At 43.6% G+C, this 20,149-nt stretch overlaps 1 protein-coding gene across 1 annotated transcript in view; it reads left to right on the top strand.

Moving 5' to 3' along the window:
• The window catches only part of CCDC150 (coiled-coil domain containing 150), a 257,953-nt gene that overhangs the window by 179,210 nt on the left and 58,594 nt on the right, over window positions 1-20,149 (top strand). Inside the window, exons 19-20 of the mRNA XM_086944366.1 lie at window positions 19,248-19,417; window positions 19,509-19,602. Coding sequence (XP_086800492.1) covers window positions 19,248-19,417; window positions 19,509-19,602 — 264 coding nt within the window. The remainder of the gene's footprint in view (window positions 1-19,247; window positions 19,418-19,508; window positions 19,603-20,149) is intronic.

The raw sequence follows: 20,149 nt of genomic DNA, 5'->3' as shown, positions 1-20,149 counted from the left end.
CCAAAAAATTATATCCTATGAAATTACCAATATATTCAATAACACCATCAATTCAAAATGAGCAAAATGTCACCAACAGTAAAAACCCTTACTATTTTCAGCGCTTTAAAAAAACATGCTAGCATATTAACAACATTTCACAACCCTATTCATACTCACACCACTTCTTGCATCACCTTCCAGTACTGCTTTGCCAGTCTTCAGGTTCTGAGCATTGGAGTCAGGAATCAGGACTTGGACATTTATCTAACTTGGGCAATTATTTTACCTCCCTCTTAAGGTCAATGATCCATTAGTTGATGGTGAAATCAATAATCCTTAATCCCCAAACTAATCAATAATGACCATCCTCTGCTTACCAAAAACTGATGGAGCAGTAATTTCTTCTGGTAGTTTCTCAATGCAAAACCCTCATGCTACCTCTAATTTACCGCTCAAAAGGTGTTGGGCCCTTCACACCATGTATTACCTTCAGGAGACTTTTAATAAAGATGAACAGTCAAAATACAATTATTATTGTAAGCCAATAAAGTGAGTTGTTGATTATTTTAAAGGGTTTTATTTTCTAGTCAAAAGTTAATTTTTCTCTGACCCTTTATTCATTAATAAAATATCAATCAGGTTACAGAATTTGGAAAACAGGAGAAATAGCATTAATACAGAACATATTACAGTCTGCATATAAGCATAACATATAGGAATGTGGCGCAAAATGTCATTCAAAATTCTTAAAGAGTTTCTAAGAAAAATATAGTCTTGCAAGGCTAATCAAATAGTTTGCAAAAATCTCCCATAAAGAGAAATAAATGCATAAAACAAATAAATCTTTTCAAGCCTAATTAATTAGTCAAAGCATAACTGAAAGTTTAGCATCTAAATCTAAAAAGCCTTTCTATCTGTTTGGTGCCCTGTGCATCTCTGTGTCTAAAGAGGAAAGCAGCCCCTCCTTCACAGGCCTCAAAGGAATGTGGCCTGCAGTGCCAAGATATGACGTGGAAGCAAGAAACCTCCCCCTGACTCTCCTCGGACGCACCTCCCCTTCAGCAATCTCCCGGGACGGTTCTCGTACCTAACCCATAGGATGTCTGGCCTAATCTGTTCCTTCTCTCAAGAGCTCACACACGCCCCTAATGAGCCTAGAAGCCAGCTGAGCTGAGAAAGCCAGCCCCTCCTCCAGAGAGGTAGTATTTATACACAACATTTTGGCAGACTACACAAAATGTTTCAACTTTCAGGAAAACCTGTACCTGATTGGTCCGTCATGATGGCATGAGTTTGCACAACCCTGACTCATTCTAAAAACCTGACTATATCAGTTTTAACAAAGGAAGCATACATAATAAATACATTTTATAAGTTTGCAACAATTGCTAGGGAAAATGTTTCTATAGTTTCCCTTCCTTCCTTCACAGAGCAGTCAGATGGATACTTTTAACTAACTGGTACATTGGCACAATCACAAGAATGTACAGTTCAAGGTGTCCTTGACTTCTTTGTGGTTTGAGTCAAGCTGCCACAGTCTGCGCATGCTCCCTTCTCTTTCAAAGCAAGCCATAGATTTGCTGGTTTCACAGGCAGCCATTTAATGGTAGGCCCCAAAATAAAAGAAACACAAAGATAATATTAATTTCATGTATAAATGTTTACCTAGCCAAGCTACTAGTGTAAAGCAGCTTTTCTATTATTTATGAAAATAAATGTGCAATGTGCTACAAAGAAAAAGAGGTGGTATTAACTGAAAATATTTATCAAAATATGCAACAAGTCAAAGTCTTTTAAGGCAGGAATAGTGGATTTAGGGATGAGCTGGAAAGAGAGAAACATATTCTATTAATCTTCAAAGCTAAAAAGGCCACTTTTCTCTACATTGCAAAAACACATGTTAATTCAGCAAAAGCGTTTCAGACTAAATAGGGCTCACTTTCATGTTTTTCATGTGCCATGTTTTTAACTTGCACCAAAATGTGTGTGGCAATTTAAATGCAGTCTGTCTGAAGCACAAAAATGAAACAATGCCTGACTGCAGATGAAATCTGCTCCATCACCACTTCCCGGATAATGATTGACTACAGAGTTTTCTATTTTGTGCTAATTCCTTAATCTCTTTAAAAATGAACTGACCTGTCACCATCGTGCATGCTTGAAGTCTGGAACAAGAGTGAACCCTTAAACATGCAGTGTCAGCTAATGCTCTAGCTGCATAGTCTGTTTTACAGTGGGGCTACGTTTCCTTCAGTTTTTCCATTTTAATAAAAACAAAAAAGGTTTGTGACCGATATTTTTAATCGCATTATTATATCCGTGTTTCCACATTTGGGGGAATAATTTTTTTAATAAACCATAAATGAGATTTAGCCATTTTTTACTAAACCTGTATATGTATATATGTCTTTTCAGTCTTTTACAGACTATATATATATATACATATGTGTGTGTATATTTATATGTGTGTGTGTGTATATTTATGTGTGTGTGTATATTTATATATGTGTGTGTGTATATATATATATATATATATATATATATATATATATATATATATATATATATATATATATATATATATATATATATATATATATATATAAATATAAATATGTAAGTTTTTATTTTACAAAGCGCTCCGTGATCACGCACGTGGGTGGGACAATTTAGTGCTCATGAGTTTGATGATGGTTCCCTGGGAAAATAAACAAGATCACAGGTAAGAATCTTTTACTTCTTGAACATCTCCTTCCCTCAACTCTATTCCAAGCCTCACAAGGAGAGCTAGTGATTTCATCCTCGAGGATCCGGAGGACAGGGTATAGGCAAACGGCCTCCTCCACGTTCCGGTCGCAATAGACCTGAGAACATCAGCCTGTCCTCGTTTTCTATGAGGCGCATCCTACTCGAGCTTTGAGTTTTTATTCTTCCTGACTCCAGAATCTGGATGTTATTAGACCTGACTGTGATTTACAGTTAGGACATAAGGGCCTAGGGTTGGGTGCACCTTAGCGTGTGCATACCGCCCAGATTCCTTCTTCCTTTTTTTCACTTTTGGTCCTGACGAAAACCTGGGAATCTCCAACACAGATTGAAACATGTAGACCTTAACACCTGCACATAGATATAGTCGGTCAATTTAACCAACTCCATATCTGTATTTGTTTTTATTTATTGTCCAGTAACCTCTGAATAAAGTTTTTTGAAGGTACACTGCTCCAATTTTTAACTCCCTTTTAGCACTACACTCACAAAAATTACTCGCTCCACTGTTATCAGGTGTTGCAGCACACCCGGATGGCACTTGGCTGTCCAGGTGGGACCCCGATGATGAAGCATGTCACCAACCAGGTTGGTGAGTGAGGGTTTTTTTTAAAAAAAGGAACAAGTTCCTTTTGACTTCATCCTTCTTTCCCCATACTTCATTAGGAACACCTTGGTCCAATGGTGCTACTCCTCTTTTTGTTCATACAGAGCTAGTGATTTCACCAGCATTTGGCCTCTGACCCAGAGTTGTTTCTGTGGCCTGGGAGTCTGGTGATTCCTTTTCAGTCTTCTATCTCAGGTGATTGTTGAATTTGACACCCAATGTTCAGTTCCAGGCAAGTCCAAAAATTATTTCTTCTGCCTTTGGTGATAAAGACCAAAGCTTGAGCACTCAATATAAGGCCAGTCCCAGCTCTTTCCACAATGGGATTGCATTTCTCCCCTATCCAGAGTGAAAAATGACTGCATTGTTTTCCTCTTGGCTGGCAGTGGCAAGCATATCCTCAAATTCATCTACTACAAATTCTGTATTATGATTCAAAACCTCCATAGTCCAAAAGTGATTGTGATACTAATATCTTCCAGTAGAGCCTGGATACTAATTTAGAATCAAATTCAAATTTATTTTAAATAGTTGCAACCCCACTGAAAGCCTAATTTTGACCATAGCCTTATTATTAAATATGTTAATAACCTATAGGGGAACTTTCCTACTCCATTGAGCTTTGGAATTCTTCAGGCAAAAGTAGAGCACTGGATTCCTATATGCCTTTCTGACTCTTTCTACTGTGCCCTAAGTTCTGAAAAGGTCAGGAACAACTGGGCCCGAGTCATCCTAGTGGCTCCATATTGGGCTAAGAGTGTGTGGTTCCCAGAACATCAGGGCCAGAGCATCTGTTCACTGATTAGGCTTCCCCTGTTGGAGGATCCTCTGTCCTGTACCCGATCCTGTACAATCTGCACTCCATGCATTGAGATTGAGCAGCAGCACATGATGGCATTTGATCTTCCGCTCGAAGTTATGGATTTCATCCTGGATGTCAAGCATCGTTCTACAAAGTTTCTCAACACTCGGTGCTGGGACAATATGGTGTAGCATCTGTAATTTTGATCCATTGCTGGTCAAACTGTCAGACATCCTATTTGTTGTACCTCTTGCTCAGCAAGGATTTGCTTTGGGAACAGTTGAAGATTATCTTTCTACCCATTCAGCCTTTTTACGTTTATTAGACTAGCCGTCCCTGTTCAAATAATTTGTTGTGATGGGATTTCTAAACGGTTAGGCACATTTATATCCTTTAAAACCCTTTACGGTGCTACTTAATTGGGTGTTCTCTTTTCCCATGTGCACACCATGTGAACCAGTGCACGCTTGTCCACAACGCTGCCCAACTCTGAATACTGTTTCTGTTCAGTGTGGCTTTGGCTCGTTGCATGAGTGAACGTCTGGCTCTCTTGGTGCAATCGAATTACCCCAACTGTTTCCCAGAACCAGGTGGCTTAGTCTACCATTGTTCTTTGCCCCACCTCACCTCTCGAAGAAGGAGGTACTCTACTGGTTGGCCCACAACTGAACTTTAAGCTTTCAAACCGATCACAACGAAGACTATTGGGTGGATGGTCAGCTTTTTGTGGGTTCTCTGGGGCAAGGAAAGGCACAGCAGTGCAGAAAAGACTCTATCCAGATGGATAGTCCTCTGAATTGAGATTTGCTTTGCATTGGCCAGGAAACAGTCTCAGGTGGGGTTGAGGGTATATTCCACCAGGGCCAAGGCTGTTGCCACTGAATGAATGAATGAATAAAATTGTATTCGTGGTTACTCAAACCCATTAAAATACGACAACAGGCAACAGGAAAACATTGTTAATTAAAATCTAAAGTTCATTAGACCAACTTATGCTCGCCCGTCAATTTTGCCTGGTCTCACTCAGCGGGGCGGGTAAGTCTCGACGGTGTGAGAATTCACAATCGGGGCCAGTGGTTTAGCTATGGGAGGCTGTTGCCACTGCGTTGGCATGCAGAATGCCTGTCCTTGACATCTGTCATGCTGCGATATGGGCGTCAGTAACCGACATTCACAAAGCACTATTGCCTTGACAGCCAGGTCCAATGGGAAGGGCATTCCGGACGTTCAGTCCTGCCGGACATTTAGTTCTGAGCCACTCCACAGACTCGCAACCTTGGGAGGTGCTGCTTTGGTATCTATTCTAAAGATGAGAACTCTGCAGCTACAAGTATCCCTCAGAAGACAAATTACTTACCTTCAGTAAGGTTGTTTCTGGGGCATAATCTACCTTACAGCAGATCCCTCACTGCCCACACGCCTCTGTTGTGTGAAATGATCTCAATTTATCCACTTAAAAAGGTTGCAATTTAGGAATCTGCACACTGGTACTTCTTATGGTGATTTAGGTACGTGGCAGATCCCCTACAGGGACTTTAGGGGGTAGCCCTGCCGCCTGTGAGGTGCCACGTAATGCCCCAACCATTGCCCCACACTGTTCTGTGAACTTAGCAATGTTCATGAAAACAAGACTTTTCATGTTTTCATGAACACTGCCAGCGCGCAGGTCAGCCCTCTTGGCCTCTCCAAGCTCCTGATGACAAGAGGAGGGAGCTGAGGCATAACCCAGCTACAGAAAGTTATTTAACAACACTGCATGCTGTAGGTAGATGTCTGGAATGTGCATACATTCAATTGTATTTGGCAGATATCTTGTACTTGCTCCAGGTAGCACAATACATCTTCTAAAATGTTGTCAGGGCATATCAGTGCATCTCTGAGGCCTTTGAGGAGCCAGACACTGGGAGGACCCCAAGCACTGTTCTAGCTTCTGCTGGGACTGTTCATCCACTCCTATCAAGAATCTGGGCGAGTGCTTGAAGTGGGTCTTTCCCTTTGTAACCCTGGACTTGCTGCTCTGTATGTGTCCTTGCTGGGAATCATGGCTGACTGGTTCCAATGATGAACACCAGATTCCTGCTCTGCTGCTGCCATTGAGCCTTGAAGTTGTCAGCAAAGGAAGAAAGGTAAGTGAAAAAAACATAATCTCGTGTTGTTTCCCTGTGCATGTCTGAGTGAATGTGTGTTTACGAGTGAACAAGAGAGAATGAGATGGAGTGAGAGTGTGTATGGTAGTTTATTGTGTATGAGAGTATCAATAAGGGTGAATCTGAATGAGAATGAATGGGTTAGTATAAATAACGAGGGAGTGAGTAAAGTAGTGTGAGTAAATTAAAATATGGAAGTGAGTCAGGGGTGCAGCTATCAATTGTGCAGCCGGTACAGTTGCACCTGATCACAGAGGCTAGAGGATCCTACGAAAGGTATTTATTAAAGCAAGGTGCATGTACACCAAGAGTTCAGATCAGAGCACTTTTTATACCAGTAGTTGTCCATGAGGGTCAGTGATTGTGAAAAGGTGAGTGTGTGTATAAGCGTGTTGTGAGGGAAAATCGAGTGGGTGGGTACATTTCTGTGTGAGTGACAGTGAGTAGGATTCAGAATAAGTAAATTAAAGAGTGAGTGGGAGAGGGATTGAATGACAGGGAGTGAGTATGAGTGATAGTGAGTGTAAGAGAGTAAGAGTGTGTTTTTGTTACTGTGTTTTATGCTTGTGAATTTACTGACGAACATGGCCTACATGAAACAATTCTTGGGTTATGAAGGGACTCAAGGTAACTTGCTGTTGCTGGCATATAGGACGTAATTCTTGGCATAAGGGAGGACAGTTTGAAAAATGCAGGCCCTGACATTCTAGGAGTAATTCTTAGCATTTGGGGCCTCTATGGCAAAACACAGGTGCTGCCATGCTGGAGGTAATATTTGGCAAGCATGGCTTACTGGGGATGGGAGTGAGGAAATATAAATTTTTGGTCAAGTTATGTTCCCTATCGTGTACCCCACCGTCTCCATGTACGAGCTTAAAGTACATGTAACTTCCCTCCTGTGCCAGCTATGAAGACGCAAATACATTTGCGTCCAACGTTAACATGTCCTCTTTCAGACCCACCCAGAATGGGTTGAATAGTCCGTTCCTAAGTATGCCATGTCAACGTCTTTTTGTAGGTGTACTTTACACGTTTTTCAGCTCTGGCGAAGCAGGCCCTGGAAATCTGCCATCGAGCCTTTTTCTGCTTTCTGACTCTGAAAGGCCTCAGCCCAGGCTGTCTCTGTACCCGTGACCTCTGCCTTACTCCTTGCACGGCTCACCGCGTTTAGCTCAGCCTGCTGCCTGCCAAGACTGAATTCAACCTTCAAGTTATCTGTTTCCCTCTCCGAAAATGCATTCCTGCCTACTAGTTTAAGTAAACATTCCCCCAGCTGCAGAGCGAAGGGCCTGGCCTTACTGTCTCCGTGCAAGTGATTCATAGCCCCTGTTACCATGGAAGGCCCATGCCCCCCTCGCATCTCCTGCAGACACTTAGACGCTTATACACGCACTCACAGTCAGTATAGAATAGCTTCTGCCCCAGAGACCTTTCCGCCCAGATAGTATGGTTCCCAAACATCAGATATCAGATATGATAGAAGTACGAGTTGATCTGACATGCCAGACTTCTGTCTCTTTCCGCCACTGTAAATGTCAAGTCCCCTGCACCCTCCAGTTTCACGTCAATCACACGTCATGCAGCTGCGCGCGCATCCAGGCCTCAGATTTCTGCTGACATTGCAAGATTCTGCTTTTTGTTGCCACCCACTTATGACACCTACTTATGACGTTTCTAGCACACACTTCTATGTTCACGCCTAGTTCACGCCTTCTAATTACGTATTATTACCACGTGTGTGTTTTATCTTGTTTCTCTCAGCTGTTACGCCTACTATATTGGTTTCTATAATGTAACTCAAGTATATAAGCTATGTATTGTCAATAAAATATTGCTCTATCCCTTCCTGCACCCCAGTGGTGGCAGGAACAAGATATCCGGTCATGACCATTCCTTTTTAAGGAATAAAACCCCTGAGAACTCTAACACCACGGACTCTGCCTTTTTCTTTCCGATTGAGTTATTATTGATTAAGTACTTACCTGCATAGAAATTACGACGGTAAATCAAATATTTACCACATTATTTTGGCGCCCGAACAGGGACCCCTCCCCCACCTCACGCGCCGGTTGGTGCGTTGCAAGCTCTGTCCCCTGCCATCAGTTAGACGGAAACTACGCGTACTGGCAGGATTTCCTGTATCTCCCTCTGGCCCACGGAGGCGACGAAGACTGCAATCAGCACCCAGACGAGGCGGTGAGGAGCGCGGAGGATCCCGACCAGAGCCTAGCCGAAAGAAGCAAGGTCCGAGGTGTCAAGAGGCCCGCCAGTTTTCCGAAGTATCCACGTGTCGAGTCGAGTCGAGGCCGGTCCAGTCCGGTCGAGTTTTCCGAGGCCTTCTGTTTTCCGTGCTTCCCGGTGAGTACCATTGCTGGGACGTATCTAGACGGGTTTGGGTACACAAGTCCGGTCTGCACTGTTTTAGACAGTGTATCTGTACTGTTTAGCAGTATATCCGATGATTCAAGTTCTTGCACTATTCTCAGCAGTGCATCTGTGCTGTTTAGCAGTACATCCGGTATAGGGGGTAGTAATAGGTGTTTTTAAATGTTTTTTTTTGTGATTAATGTCGTTGTATGAGTGACTGTTTTTATGTGCATTATTGTGTTCTTGTGTAACTAGCTGTATTCAGTATTAAATAGCAAGGATTGAGCATTCAGTATTAAGTAAACAAGATGCCGTTTTTCAACAAGTTAAAGCAGATAGGAACTAGGAAAGGGATACTAGAGGAAGAAATTCCTATCCCCCCTAGGGACACTCCTGGAAATTTCATGTACCATAAACATGGCATAGACGCCATACTGTATCTAGATTTATGGGCCGATTATACTAAGCATCTAGACGAAAGACACAGATGGCCCGCTACTGGAACATGGGATGCCGAGTGCATCATGAAGGTAGAAGAAGCACTATGGAAAAAGAAAGCCAGACAATCTCAGAAAGACGCCATAGAATTTTGGCGTAAGGAATCACATAAGCGTGCTCAAAAAGCACTCCGTAGAGAAGACAGACTTAAAGAATCAGATAAAGCCCAAGAAAACGAATTAGTTACTAAGGGGATTCGAGTAAAATCAGAGCAAATAGACCGCGCACGAAACAATCTCGTAAATGGCATGTATCTAGTGGCCGAGGGTTCGCCTGAGGCCACTTCAGAAATACCGAAAAATCTGCCGTCACCATTGGTCCCAACTAAAGTAACTCACAGAACCACTAAAGACATATTCCTGAATTCCTATCTAGAGGATGTAGCACCCGCTTACACCAATCTGCCTGTCCGCGTCCCGCCTACTGACGATGACGGGGGTGGCAACCCGCCTCCAGACCATATCCCTCCATTACCGCAACCAGGTTTCCACGTTCGACAGCCCATCGTTCCTCCACCTCCACCACTTCCCGCACCTAAAACTAATATACCAAAACCGCTTCTACCTGATCCTACTAAAAGACAAATTCAAGTACCGATACAGACTCCAGAGAGGGAGAATGTCCAAGCCTTCGCTTCAGGAGGCGCGACAGGGGGAAACCAGACCCCGCCACCAACGCACAGATTACACCTTAGGGATATGCAGAACCCTCTTATGCTCAAATCACCCCGCCTCAACATACTCAAAGAACCGCTTTCAGTTTGCAGATATGATCCAGTACCCGGCAAAGACGATAGAATGATGATAGCATCGCTACGCTTACGACAAGCTACAGATTACCTAATATTATTCGCAGGAATGAAAGAATACCTAGATAGAATATATAATTTTGTCCGAACTGGGGAAGACCCTGACAGTATTAAGGAGGCCATGGCACATCAGAAAGTTGACACTCAAGCATATATACTACGCTTTTTCATAAATTGCCTAATAAGAGAACGAGACAGGCCTGAGACAGAACAGGATGAATTAGATGGACTCAACAAGTGGGGTCAAAATATATCTGAAGGAAAACATGATAAAGGGGGTTGCATAGCCAGTATGTACAGAAAAATAAGAAAAGCAGTGATAGAAATACACGAAAAAGAGAAAGAAAAAGCTTCCTCCGAGGAGGAGGAAGAACCTGAAGAACCAGAAAAGACTGCAGATACGATAGCATATGTAGGTAAGGGAACTTACCTTAGGAAAGGCATTCGTCCAGAAAGCAAGAGAGTTTTTCTCTCTGGCATAACAAAACCGAATTCTCCCGAACATCAGTTTCAAGAGACTGATAAAATGCTTCGAGAACGAATGGGGTACCATGTACTCAATTCTATGGATGAACAAGAACTAGCCCGGTCAGCAGTGCTATGGGCTGACAATCCGAACATCTACAATGATGACACCATAGCGCAGACATTCCTGAACCTTTCCCCAGACGAGCAGAAATTAGCAGGTGTATACATGATTCAGCACCTTCTCACGTTATTCAGATATCAACATTCTGACCCAGGTCCCTTACACGATACACTAGAAGCACTACTCATGGATAGATGGAGAGGCCTAAGTACCAAGTTAATTCAAATAATTCTAGAACAACGGCACAGATATAACACGTTCTTAAGTTCCGAATACGTTCCCGCTCCTCCCCCAGAAAGAAAAATGTATCATATGGAGCGTCTGCATGGCATTGAAAGTCAGAACCCCTTACGAGAAGTACATCCAGTCATGGGTACCGACAATAATCTGAAACGTGTGTATGTACACACACCTCTGACCAAGTTAGAACTATTGGAAATGAAGAAACTAGTACCCTGTCATGATAAAGACCCTGCAGGTTTTCACAGAGAACTTAAAGACATGTTATTGATGGGGGATTATACATATGAAGATATCATGAAAATGTTAAAGGTACTGCTGCCCACGGGCATCTACGAGAAACTCAAGGAAAAAGAATGGGAAGTGGGAGACAAAAAGATTGTATGGGCAGAAATAGAAGAAGAGGAGGAAAAACGTACCCCAGGGCTAGGCCTTGGGGAGAAAACTAAAGCATTACCAGGTCTGATAGTACAGGTTCTCCCAAGATTACTGACAACTAGAAAGGAAGATTGGGACGCAATCTCAGCATGTAAACAGAAACCCGATGAAGATACTAGTGACTTCTATTCGAGATTCGAGAAATGTTTCATTATTAATAGTGGTCTTAAACCAAGTAGCGAGTCGTACCCGCATCTTTTTGTATCAAAGTTAGTGGAGAATTCCCTGTTAGCGGTTAAAAACCGTGTATACAAGGTTGAGAGTACATGGCAGGCAAATACGCCATCCCAGATGTTACAGATGTTACAATATCATCAGAACAGAATTAGAGAAGAACAGGATCAGGAACAGAAACGCATGAAAGACACGAAAATGAAAATGTTAGTAGCCCAGTCGGTTCCAGCCGACGGTCAGAGAAAGGGTACGACCCAGACAGGTCACGCCACAGCTCCCGTTAAAGGGACATGCAATTATTGTAAGCAGCCAGGTCACTACGTACATGAATGCCCAGTCCTGAAACATAATATAGCGACAGGTAAAACTAAGGAAAGACCGCATCCGCCTAGACAAGACCATAGTCAGCATCAGTCTTCACAGAATACACAGCCTATGCATGTGCCACCACATGCAGCACAGACAGTAGCGGTACCACAGAGACAGTCACAGCCACAGCCCATTGCCGCGACTCAACAAGTCTCGCAGCAGATGTACCAGTATGCCCAATCTGATTACCCCGATTATCCACGATACACATGAAACAGCCTAGAGAGGGAGGGTGGCTTGCCTCTTATTGAAATTCCTGTAGATCAAGAGGGTCCTTATGTACACAGTCAAGTATTGGGAAAAGACAGAAAGTTTTTAATGGACACAGGGGCAAGTCGCACCACAATCAGCCATGATGAAGTCCCAGGGGCACCCCTCTCAGGCTCACAGAATGTTTCCCTTGGTTTTTCAGGACAGCCTATTGTAAATGAGGTATCGAAACCAGTCCCCCTGGCTGTGGGTCCATTATCACGTGTTACAGACTTATTACTTACGAAATCTTGTCCAGAAAATCTGTTAGGAATAAAAACATTGAAGGCTCTAGGAGCTGTGATCTGTTGTTCCCCGGAAGGAGTTAGACTTTTCTTGAGAGACTTTAAGGGTCATTATGTATTACGAGAGTTTGATATCAGATTGAGAAATGTACCAGATCACTTATGGGCAAGAGGCCCAACTGACGTAGGTTGTATGCACATTACACCATACCGTGTTACACTCAAACAAGGTGTTGTTCTACCCAGAATCAGACAATACAAGTTACCACCCGATGCTGTAGTGGCTTTACTGGAAATCATTGAAGAGCTCATTGCCCAAGGAGTGGTCGTAGAAACCGACTCCAATATCTGTAATTCACCCATCATTCCGATTCTTAAACGTACGGATCCCAATGCACCGCCAGTATATCGGCTAGTGATTGATTTAAGAGAACTGAATAAATGCATTATTCCACAGTACCCTGTGGTTCCCGACATCTCATCCTTATTAACTGCTATTGATTCAGAAGCAACGTTCTTTACTGTAATTGACCTCAAGAACACCTTCTTCAGTGTACCTATTGATCCAGAGAGCCAATATCTCTTCGGATTCAGTTTAAATGGACGAAGTTTCAAATTTTCACGCGCACCTCAAGGATTCACAGAAAGCCCTAGCATCTATAGCCAAGCACTGAAAAGACAACTTGATTGTATCATAATGCCAGTTAACACTGCCTTACTGCAATACGTCGATGATCTGCTGATCACCGCACGAAGTGAACCCGAATGTGAACAAGCATCACTGACAGTTTTACATTTTCTGGCCGACAAGGGACACAAGGTGTCTCCTTCGAAGCTACAATTCTGTGTTCAGCAAGTTGTGTACTTGGGTCACTTGCTGTCCAAAGTGGGGAGACAGCTCACTCCCGATCGCATTCAGTTAATTGTAAATATGCCACAACCCCAGACACAAAAGGAAGTGCGGGCCTTTATAGGCCTCACCTCGTACTGCAGACAATGGATACCCCAGTATGCACTCCTAGCTAAACCACTGATTCAGTTAACAACACAGGAGGCAGCGACTTCGACTGCCCTCCCTTGGACTCAGGAACATACGCAGGCTTTTGAAGAATTAAAGAAAGCTTTATGTCAAGCACCAGTTCTAGCGACACCATGTTACAGCAAACCTTTTACACTTTTTGTTACAGAACGTGACGGTACAGCATTGTCTGTCCTCACTCAAGACCAAGCAGGTTCACATAAGCCTTGCGCCTATTTTTCAAGTACATTGGATTCAGTAGCCCAGGCACTCCCTGCGTGCTTAAAGTCAGTAGCAGCAACAGCGCTAGCAATCAGACAGAGCGACTAAATTGTTTTAGGACATCAATTAACAGTACAAGTTCCACATTCTGTAGAGGTTCTTTTAAACAGAACTCAGACTCAGCACTTGACTATAGCACGACTGACAGGTTATGAATTGACATTATTCCAGCCACACATAGAAATCAGACGCTGCAGCATTCTGAATCCCGCAACATTGTTACCTACAATTATGACAGATCCAGCCCCGCATGATTGTATAGAGATCATTAATGCAGTAACAAAGCCTCGACGAGACTTAACAGATGTCCCACTGACAAACCCAGACCTGACACTTTACGTGGATGGTTCATGCATGAGAACAAGTACAGGAGAATTAGTGGCCGCGTATGCAGTAACCACTGAAACTGAAGTTAAAGAAACACATCGTATTGACACACTGTCTGCTCAAGCGGCGGAGCTCATCGCTCTGACCCGAGCTTGTATACTAGCCAAGAACAGAAATGTTAACATATACACTGATTCCCGTTATGCGTTCGGAGTCGTACACGACTTCGGAATGCTATGGCAAGAACGAGGTTTCTTGACCTCTCATGGTGCCAAGATACAACACGGTCCCCTCATTCAAGAACTGTTAGAAGCAATACATCTGCCTTCGGGCATATCAGTCATGAAGTGTAAAGCACATACTAAAGTTACAGATTCTGTTTCCCAGGGTAACGACCTGGCAGATCAGACAGCAAAACATACAGCATTGACTCACACCCAGACTACCGATGTGACAAAGAAAATAGTACCAACACAGTGTATGACAGTCAGGGATCCCACCCTAGATATAATCGATATCCAGACACATGCTACTTCAGATGAGATAAAGAAATGGACTGAACTAGGAGGGATCCAGACAGATCAAGGATGGGTCACGAAGGGAAAATCTACATGGTTTCTCCCCGACTCAATGGTTCAAATCATGATAAATACAGCACATAGTCCGGCACATCTAGGAGAGAAAGCTATGTTAGACAGTTTACAGAATCTCTGGTACAACAAACACTTACGAGCAGCAGCAAAACAGAAAGTGCGTACTTGCATGATCTGTTGTCAGTTCAATCCAGGTAAAAGCGTTCCTGTAGAGCAAGGTGGATTTCATCCTCCCGATCACCCTTTTGAAGTCCTCCAGATGGATTATATCCAGATGGACCGTTGTCGAGGATTCAAATATGTCCTCGTAGTTGTTTGTGCACTTTCCCGTTGGACCGAAGCATACCCAGTCTCAGATTACACTGCCCGACCACTGCCAGGCAGCTGGTTCGAGAATTCTTCCCACGATACGGCTTGCCTCGTGTCGTGTACTCAGATAACGGACAGCCGTTTTCATCCGAACTCATGAAGCATGTCTCCCTTCTGCTAGGATATCAGTGGAGATTCCATTGTGTCCGACATCCCGAAGCTGCAGGCCTTGTAGAAAGGCATAACCAGACACTAAAGACCCGCCTTGCCAAAGTTTGTAAAGAGAAAGGGGTCGACTGGATAGTCGCCCTGCCAGTTGCATTATTCTACATGAGAATGGTTGCCCATTCGAGATCAGGACTATCCCCGTACGAAGTGGTCTTTGGCAGACCACCGAATATGTGGGGGACGCCCATGCCTAGGAAAATTACTGATGTCGATTGTAATATGCTGACAGATTACCTTGCCTCCTTGATGTCTGCACTCCAATCATGTCGTTCACAGGTTGCCGCAGCCTTCCCTGACAACACTGATGTAAAACCGCACGATGTCCGACCAGGTGACACCGTCCTAATAAGGAACTTTGACAGGAAAAGTCCGCTGGAGCCCCGCTGGAAAGAGCCGAAGACCGTCCTTCTCACTACGAGGACAGCAATCAAGGTGGAAGGCAGAAAGGGGTGGATACATACGAGTCATATTAAAAAATGCAACGAACTGAAACCAGACCCTGACTCGTCCACCCCCTCCAAAGACTGTATCGAACCTATTGACTTTAAAGTTCCCGAACGAGAGAAAACTCCCCAAGAGGAGTATAAACTGAAGCTTCGATCTAGCAAGTCAGACAGTTTAATTGTTTAAGTCCTCCCCTAGGTGAATCGGTTAAATAGTTCCTGACATGTATCCCCTAGATCGAGATAGAGAGAGAGAGAGACAATTCAAGAAACGTGCATATTGCAAATCACTCCGCAGCCACTGTATAGTGACATTATTAATTACGTTTTTTCTAAGTTTTCTGATTATTGTGGCGAGTATATTGCTTCCCATATACTACCCTATCTTCAAGCGTGAACAATCTGCTTACAATGTTTCTGCTGAACATTCTTTTAGTACATTACCGCCTCACGAGTTGTCTTACAGACTCGCGCTGCGCAACAACACATTCATTAGCATGTTACATCACTCCCATCAGACGAGCAATGCTACAAACTGTTGGATATGTGGCCGACTCCCTCCCCATCAGAAATACAAGGGAGTTCTGCCCCTCTTTCCGTACCCGTTCACTCATAATGGCTCCTGTGGTGCATGGTTCAGAATAATTAATTCTTTAGATCCTGATGTTGCTGTTTTCAAAGGGAGCTGGGTTTGGGGAAACTTGAACTTAGTTCTGCTTAATGCCTGTTACCCTGACAAGAAGGGACTTCCCACTAGAGTAGGAACTGATCTAGAAAATGAAGTATATGGATTAGGTAATTATACAATTAACCTTATGATTCTCACTGTTGAATCCGAAGCTGCACCAGTTCTCCCTGCTATGTCAGTACTACCAGTCACAGGCGACTTATGTGTCAGAAAGAAGGGTTCAGTACACTTAGGTCATAGTAAATGTACCACCGTGGTCGATTTCAGTGATCATGGCAAGTCCTCCTTTAAAGCTACCCGTCATTCCTACTTTGTTTGTGGCTATACCGCATACATACGCTTACCTCCAGATTGGGATGGTACCTGTTACATTGCCTTCCTTCTGCCACCTGTTTTCCTAGCCCCTCCTGATTACCACAGAAATACAAACCTAGTAAAGAATAGACTCAGAAGAGATCTCCCGATTGTCGACTATACTGAAACGGCATGGGAGCAATACACAGATTTCAATAAAGGATTCTTTTTCTTCACAGGCCCCGTCCAAAACAGTAAATTAATACGTAGATTAACCAGAACACTCGAAGCAGTAGTACATGAAACTGCCTCCGCCCTAGGTAACTTGACGGAGGAGCAGTCTGCTATGCGGATTGTTGTCCTTCAGAATCGTCTCGTTATTGACGTCATCTTGGCAGATAGAGGTGGAGCCTGTAAGGTCATCGGGTCAAGTTGCTGTGTTTTCATTCCAGAAAACGCGCCAACTGTTTACAAAGCTATTACACGTCTTCATAAGATTGCAAGTTCGATACATCAGAATCCAGGCACCTGGACTTGGTCCGGTTGGTTCTGGACAACGTTAACCGCTTGGGGATGGAAGATCCTATCCTTCCTAGGCATTGCCCTTGTCATAGTATTCAGTTGTTGCCTGTGCCTACAGTGTGGGCCAGCGATTTGTGGACTGTGCGCCACATCGTGCATTGAACATTCCAGTTTTCTCTCAAACCGACAACGGAAGAGAGACGAGCAAATGATGTTACAAGAACAGACTGATCGATTCATGAGGATCGAGATATCATGAAGGGTCCGTAGGGAACAAGGAGGGAATGAGGAAATATAAATTTTTGGTCAAGTTATGTTCCCTATCGTGTACCCCACCGTCTCCATGTACGAGCTTAAAGTACATGTAACTTCCCTCCTGTGCCAGCTATGAAGACGCAAATACATTTGCGTCCAACGTTAACATGTCCTCTTTCAGACCCACCTAGAATGGGTTGAATAGTCCGTTCCTAAGTATGCCATGTCAACGTCTTTTTGTAGGTGTACTTTACACGTTTTTCAGCTCTGGCGAAGCAGGCCCTGGAAATCTGCCATCGAGCCTTTTTCTGCTTTCTGACTCTGAAAGGCCTCAGCCCAGGCTGTCTCTGTACCCGTGACCTCTGCCTTACTCCTTGCACGGCTCACCGCGTTTAGCTCAGCCTGCTGCCTGCCAAGACTGAATTCAACCTTCAAGTTATCTGTTTCCCTCTCCGAAAATGCATTCCTGCCTACTAGTTTAAGTAAACATTCCCCCAGCTGCAGAGCGAAGGGCCTGGCCTTACTGTCTCCGTGCAAGTGATTCATAGCCCCTGTTACCATGGAAGGCCCATGCCCCCCTCGCATCTCCTGCAGACACTTAGACGCTTATACACGCACTCACAGTCAGTATAGAATAGCTTCTGCCCCAGAGACCTTTCCGCCCAGATAGTATGGTTCCCAAACATCAGATATCAGATATGATAGAAGTACGAGTTGATCTGACATGCCAGACTTCTGTCTCTTTCCGCCACTGTAAATGTCAAGTCCCCTGCACCCTCCAGTTTCACGTCAATCACACGTCATGCAGCTGCGCGCGCATCCAGGCCTCAGATTTCTGCTGACATTGCAAGATTCTGCTTTTTGTTGCCACCCACTTATGACACCTACTTATGACGTTTCTAGCACACACTTCTATGTTCACGCCTAGTTCACGCCTTCTAATTACGTATTATTACCACGTGTGTGTTTTATCTTGTTTCTCTCAGCTGTTACGCCTACTATATTGGTTTCTATAATGTAACTCAAGTATATAAGCTATGTATTGTCAATAAAATATTGCTCTATCCCTTCCTGCACCCCAGTGGTGGCAGGAACAAGATATCCGGTCATGACCATTCCTTTTTAAGGAATAAAACCCCTGAGAACTCTAACACCACGGACTCTGCCTTTTTCTTTCCGATTGAGTTATTATTGATTAAGTACTTACCTGCATAGAAATTACGACGGTAAATCAAATATTTACCACAGGAGGGTCTGGTAAAGAGAAGCAAACCACGAGAAAATGCTGATTCTGACATACTGGAGGCAATTTATGACACATGGGCCACCAATGGTATATGAGCAGAATCAATGGCAAAATTATGTTACTGATATATTGTATGTAAATCTTGGCATAAGGGGGTAACCAAGACAAAATTATGCCATTGGTTTACTGGAGGTAATACTTAATCGATGGGGACACTGAAACAAATCATACCCCCACCACTTTCAGAGATCACCATCTGCCACTAGTTGGTTTCAATGTTCTCAGTACCGGACAGAGTCAAGCAAGAAAAAACTTCAGTTATGCATCAGGGTGGCGCTTTTATGCTGCTGCATCATATTTTCTGGGTGAGAACGAAGTCAGTGCAGAGTTGCACGGCACCACCTACCTGTGCAATCATTCCTGTTAAAATCTTCCATATCCAGTCTGGCGCTTGGAGATATTCTAAAGGTGAGGAATCTGCAGTTAGAGTATCCACCACAAAGAGTGTTACCAAAGGTAAGTAACTTGTTCTTCTGTACTTTTGTATATACTTTTGGTTAGTGCTTGCATTTCAGTGTGCATCATCAGCGCTGTTACCTTCATAATGTTTCTCAGCTGTGTCCTATGGGGGTCACTTCATGTGCCATTACACTCAAATCCACATGAGGTTACATAGTAGGTCCTCAGGCCCCTCTTTTGTCACCCACCTAAACCCTTTCTAACTGAAGAAACATTGAGTGACCTCTAACTTTTCTCTTTAGATCAGTTCCCTTCAGCGGCAGCTGTCTGATGTGAAGGAAGACAAACTCAAGATTTCAAGTACCTTGGAGAATGTTCTAACTTCTCACAACCGGTTACAGCAGACTGTGGAGGAGTTGCAGATTGAGCTTGGAAGCAAGGACTCGGACATTGCAGGCCTGCGAAAAGAAAGGTAAAGGGATCAGGCCCCACTGCCAATCACTCTCTCGCTTTTCCATCTTGAAGGCCTCTCTCACCAGACTGTCCCAATTCTCTATTTTCAGATCTCAGAACCACCACAGGATACAGCTGTTAGAAAATGAACTGGCAGAGAGCCAGTCAAAGCTGCAGTTGGTGGACACCCAGCAACGCACCCAGGTAAAGGTTAAGACAGCAGCTCCAAAGATATTTTCTGTAATTTGGGAAATGTCAAAACAGTGATCCAAAGAGTAAACAAGCTAAAATAACTGCACCTTCCCTTCCCGTCCCTTCTCTTCTTTAAGTGAGCAAGCCAAAGGAAGGTGTATTCCCCTCTTATTTGGGAATTGTCAAAAGTGTGATCCAAAGATAAAGCAAGCTAAATATAATTGCACCCTCCACTCTCTTCTTCAGACAAGCAAGCCAAAGGAATGCTTATTCAAACCTAATTTTGCCAACAGTGCATGACTTGCACTACCGAATACTTTTTCTAAGACGTGACAACTGGCCATAGTTTTTGTGTAATGCTAGATCATCGTTTTTTATTTGCTGAGTAAGCATTTCTTATCACTTCCATGGGTGTTGCTTCTTCTGTGGCTCTATTTTTCATGCAGCCAGACAGTAACCCTGAATGTCCAGAGAGGCTTTTAAATGGAGATTCCTCGCCATGTGAATTTCCTCAATAGCTAGATAGGATCCAGAAACTTTCAAGCAATTCCATCGTGTG

This window comes from Lissotriton vulgaris, chromosome 11 (genome assembly GCF_964263255.1).
Source record: "Lissotriton vulgaris chromosome 11, aLisVul1.2, whole genome shotgun sequence".
Classification (NCBI taxonomy): Eukaryota; Metazoa; Chordata; class Amphibia; order Caudata; family Salamandridae; genus Lissotriton; species Lissotriton vulgaris.
Note: the sequence above shows the minus strand (reverse complement) of the source record. Positions and strands in the feature narration are given on the sequence as shown.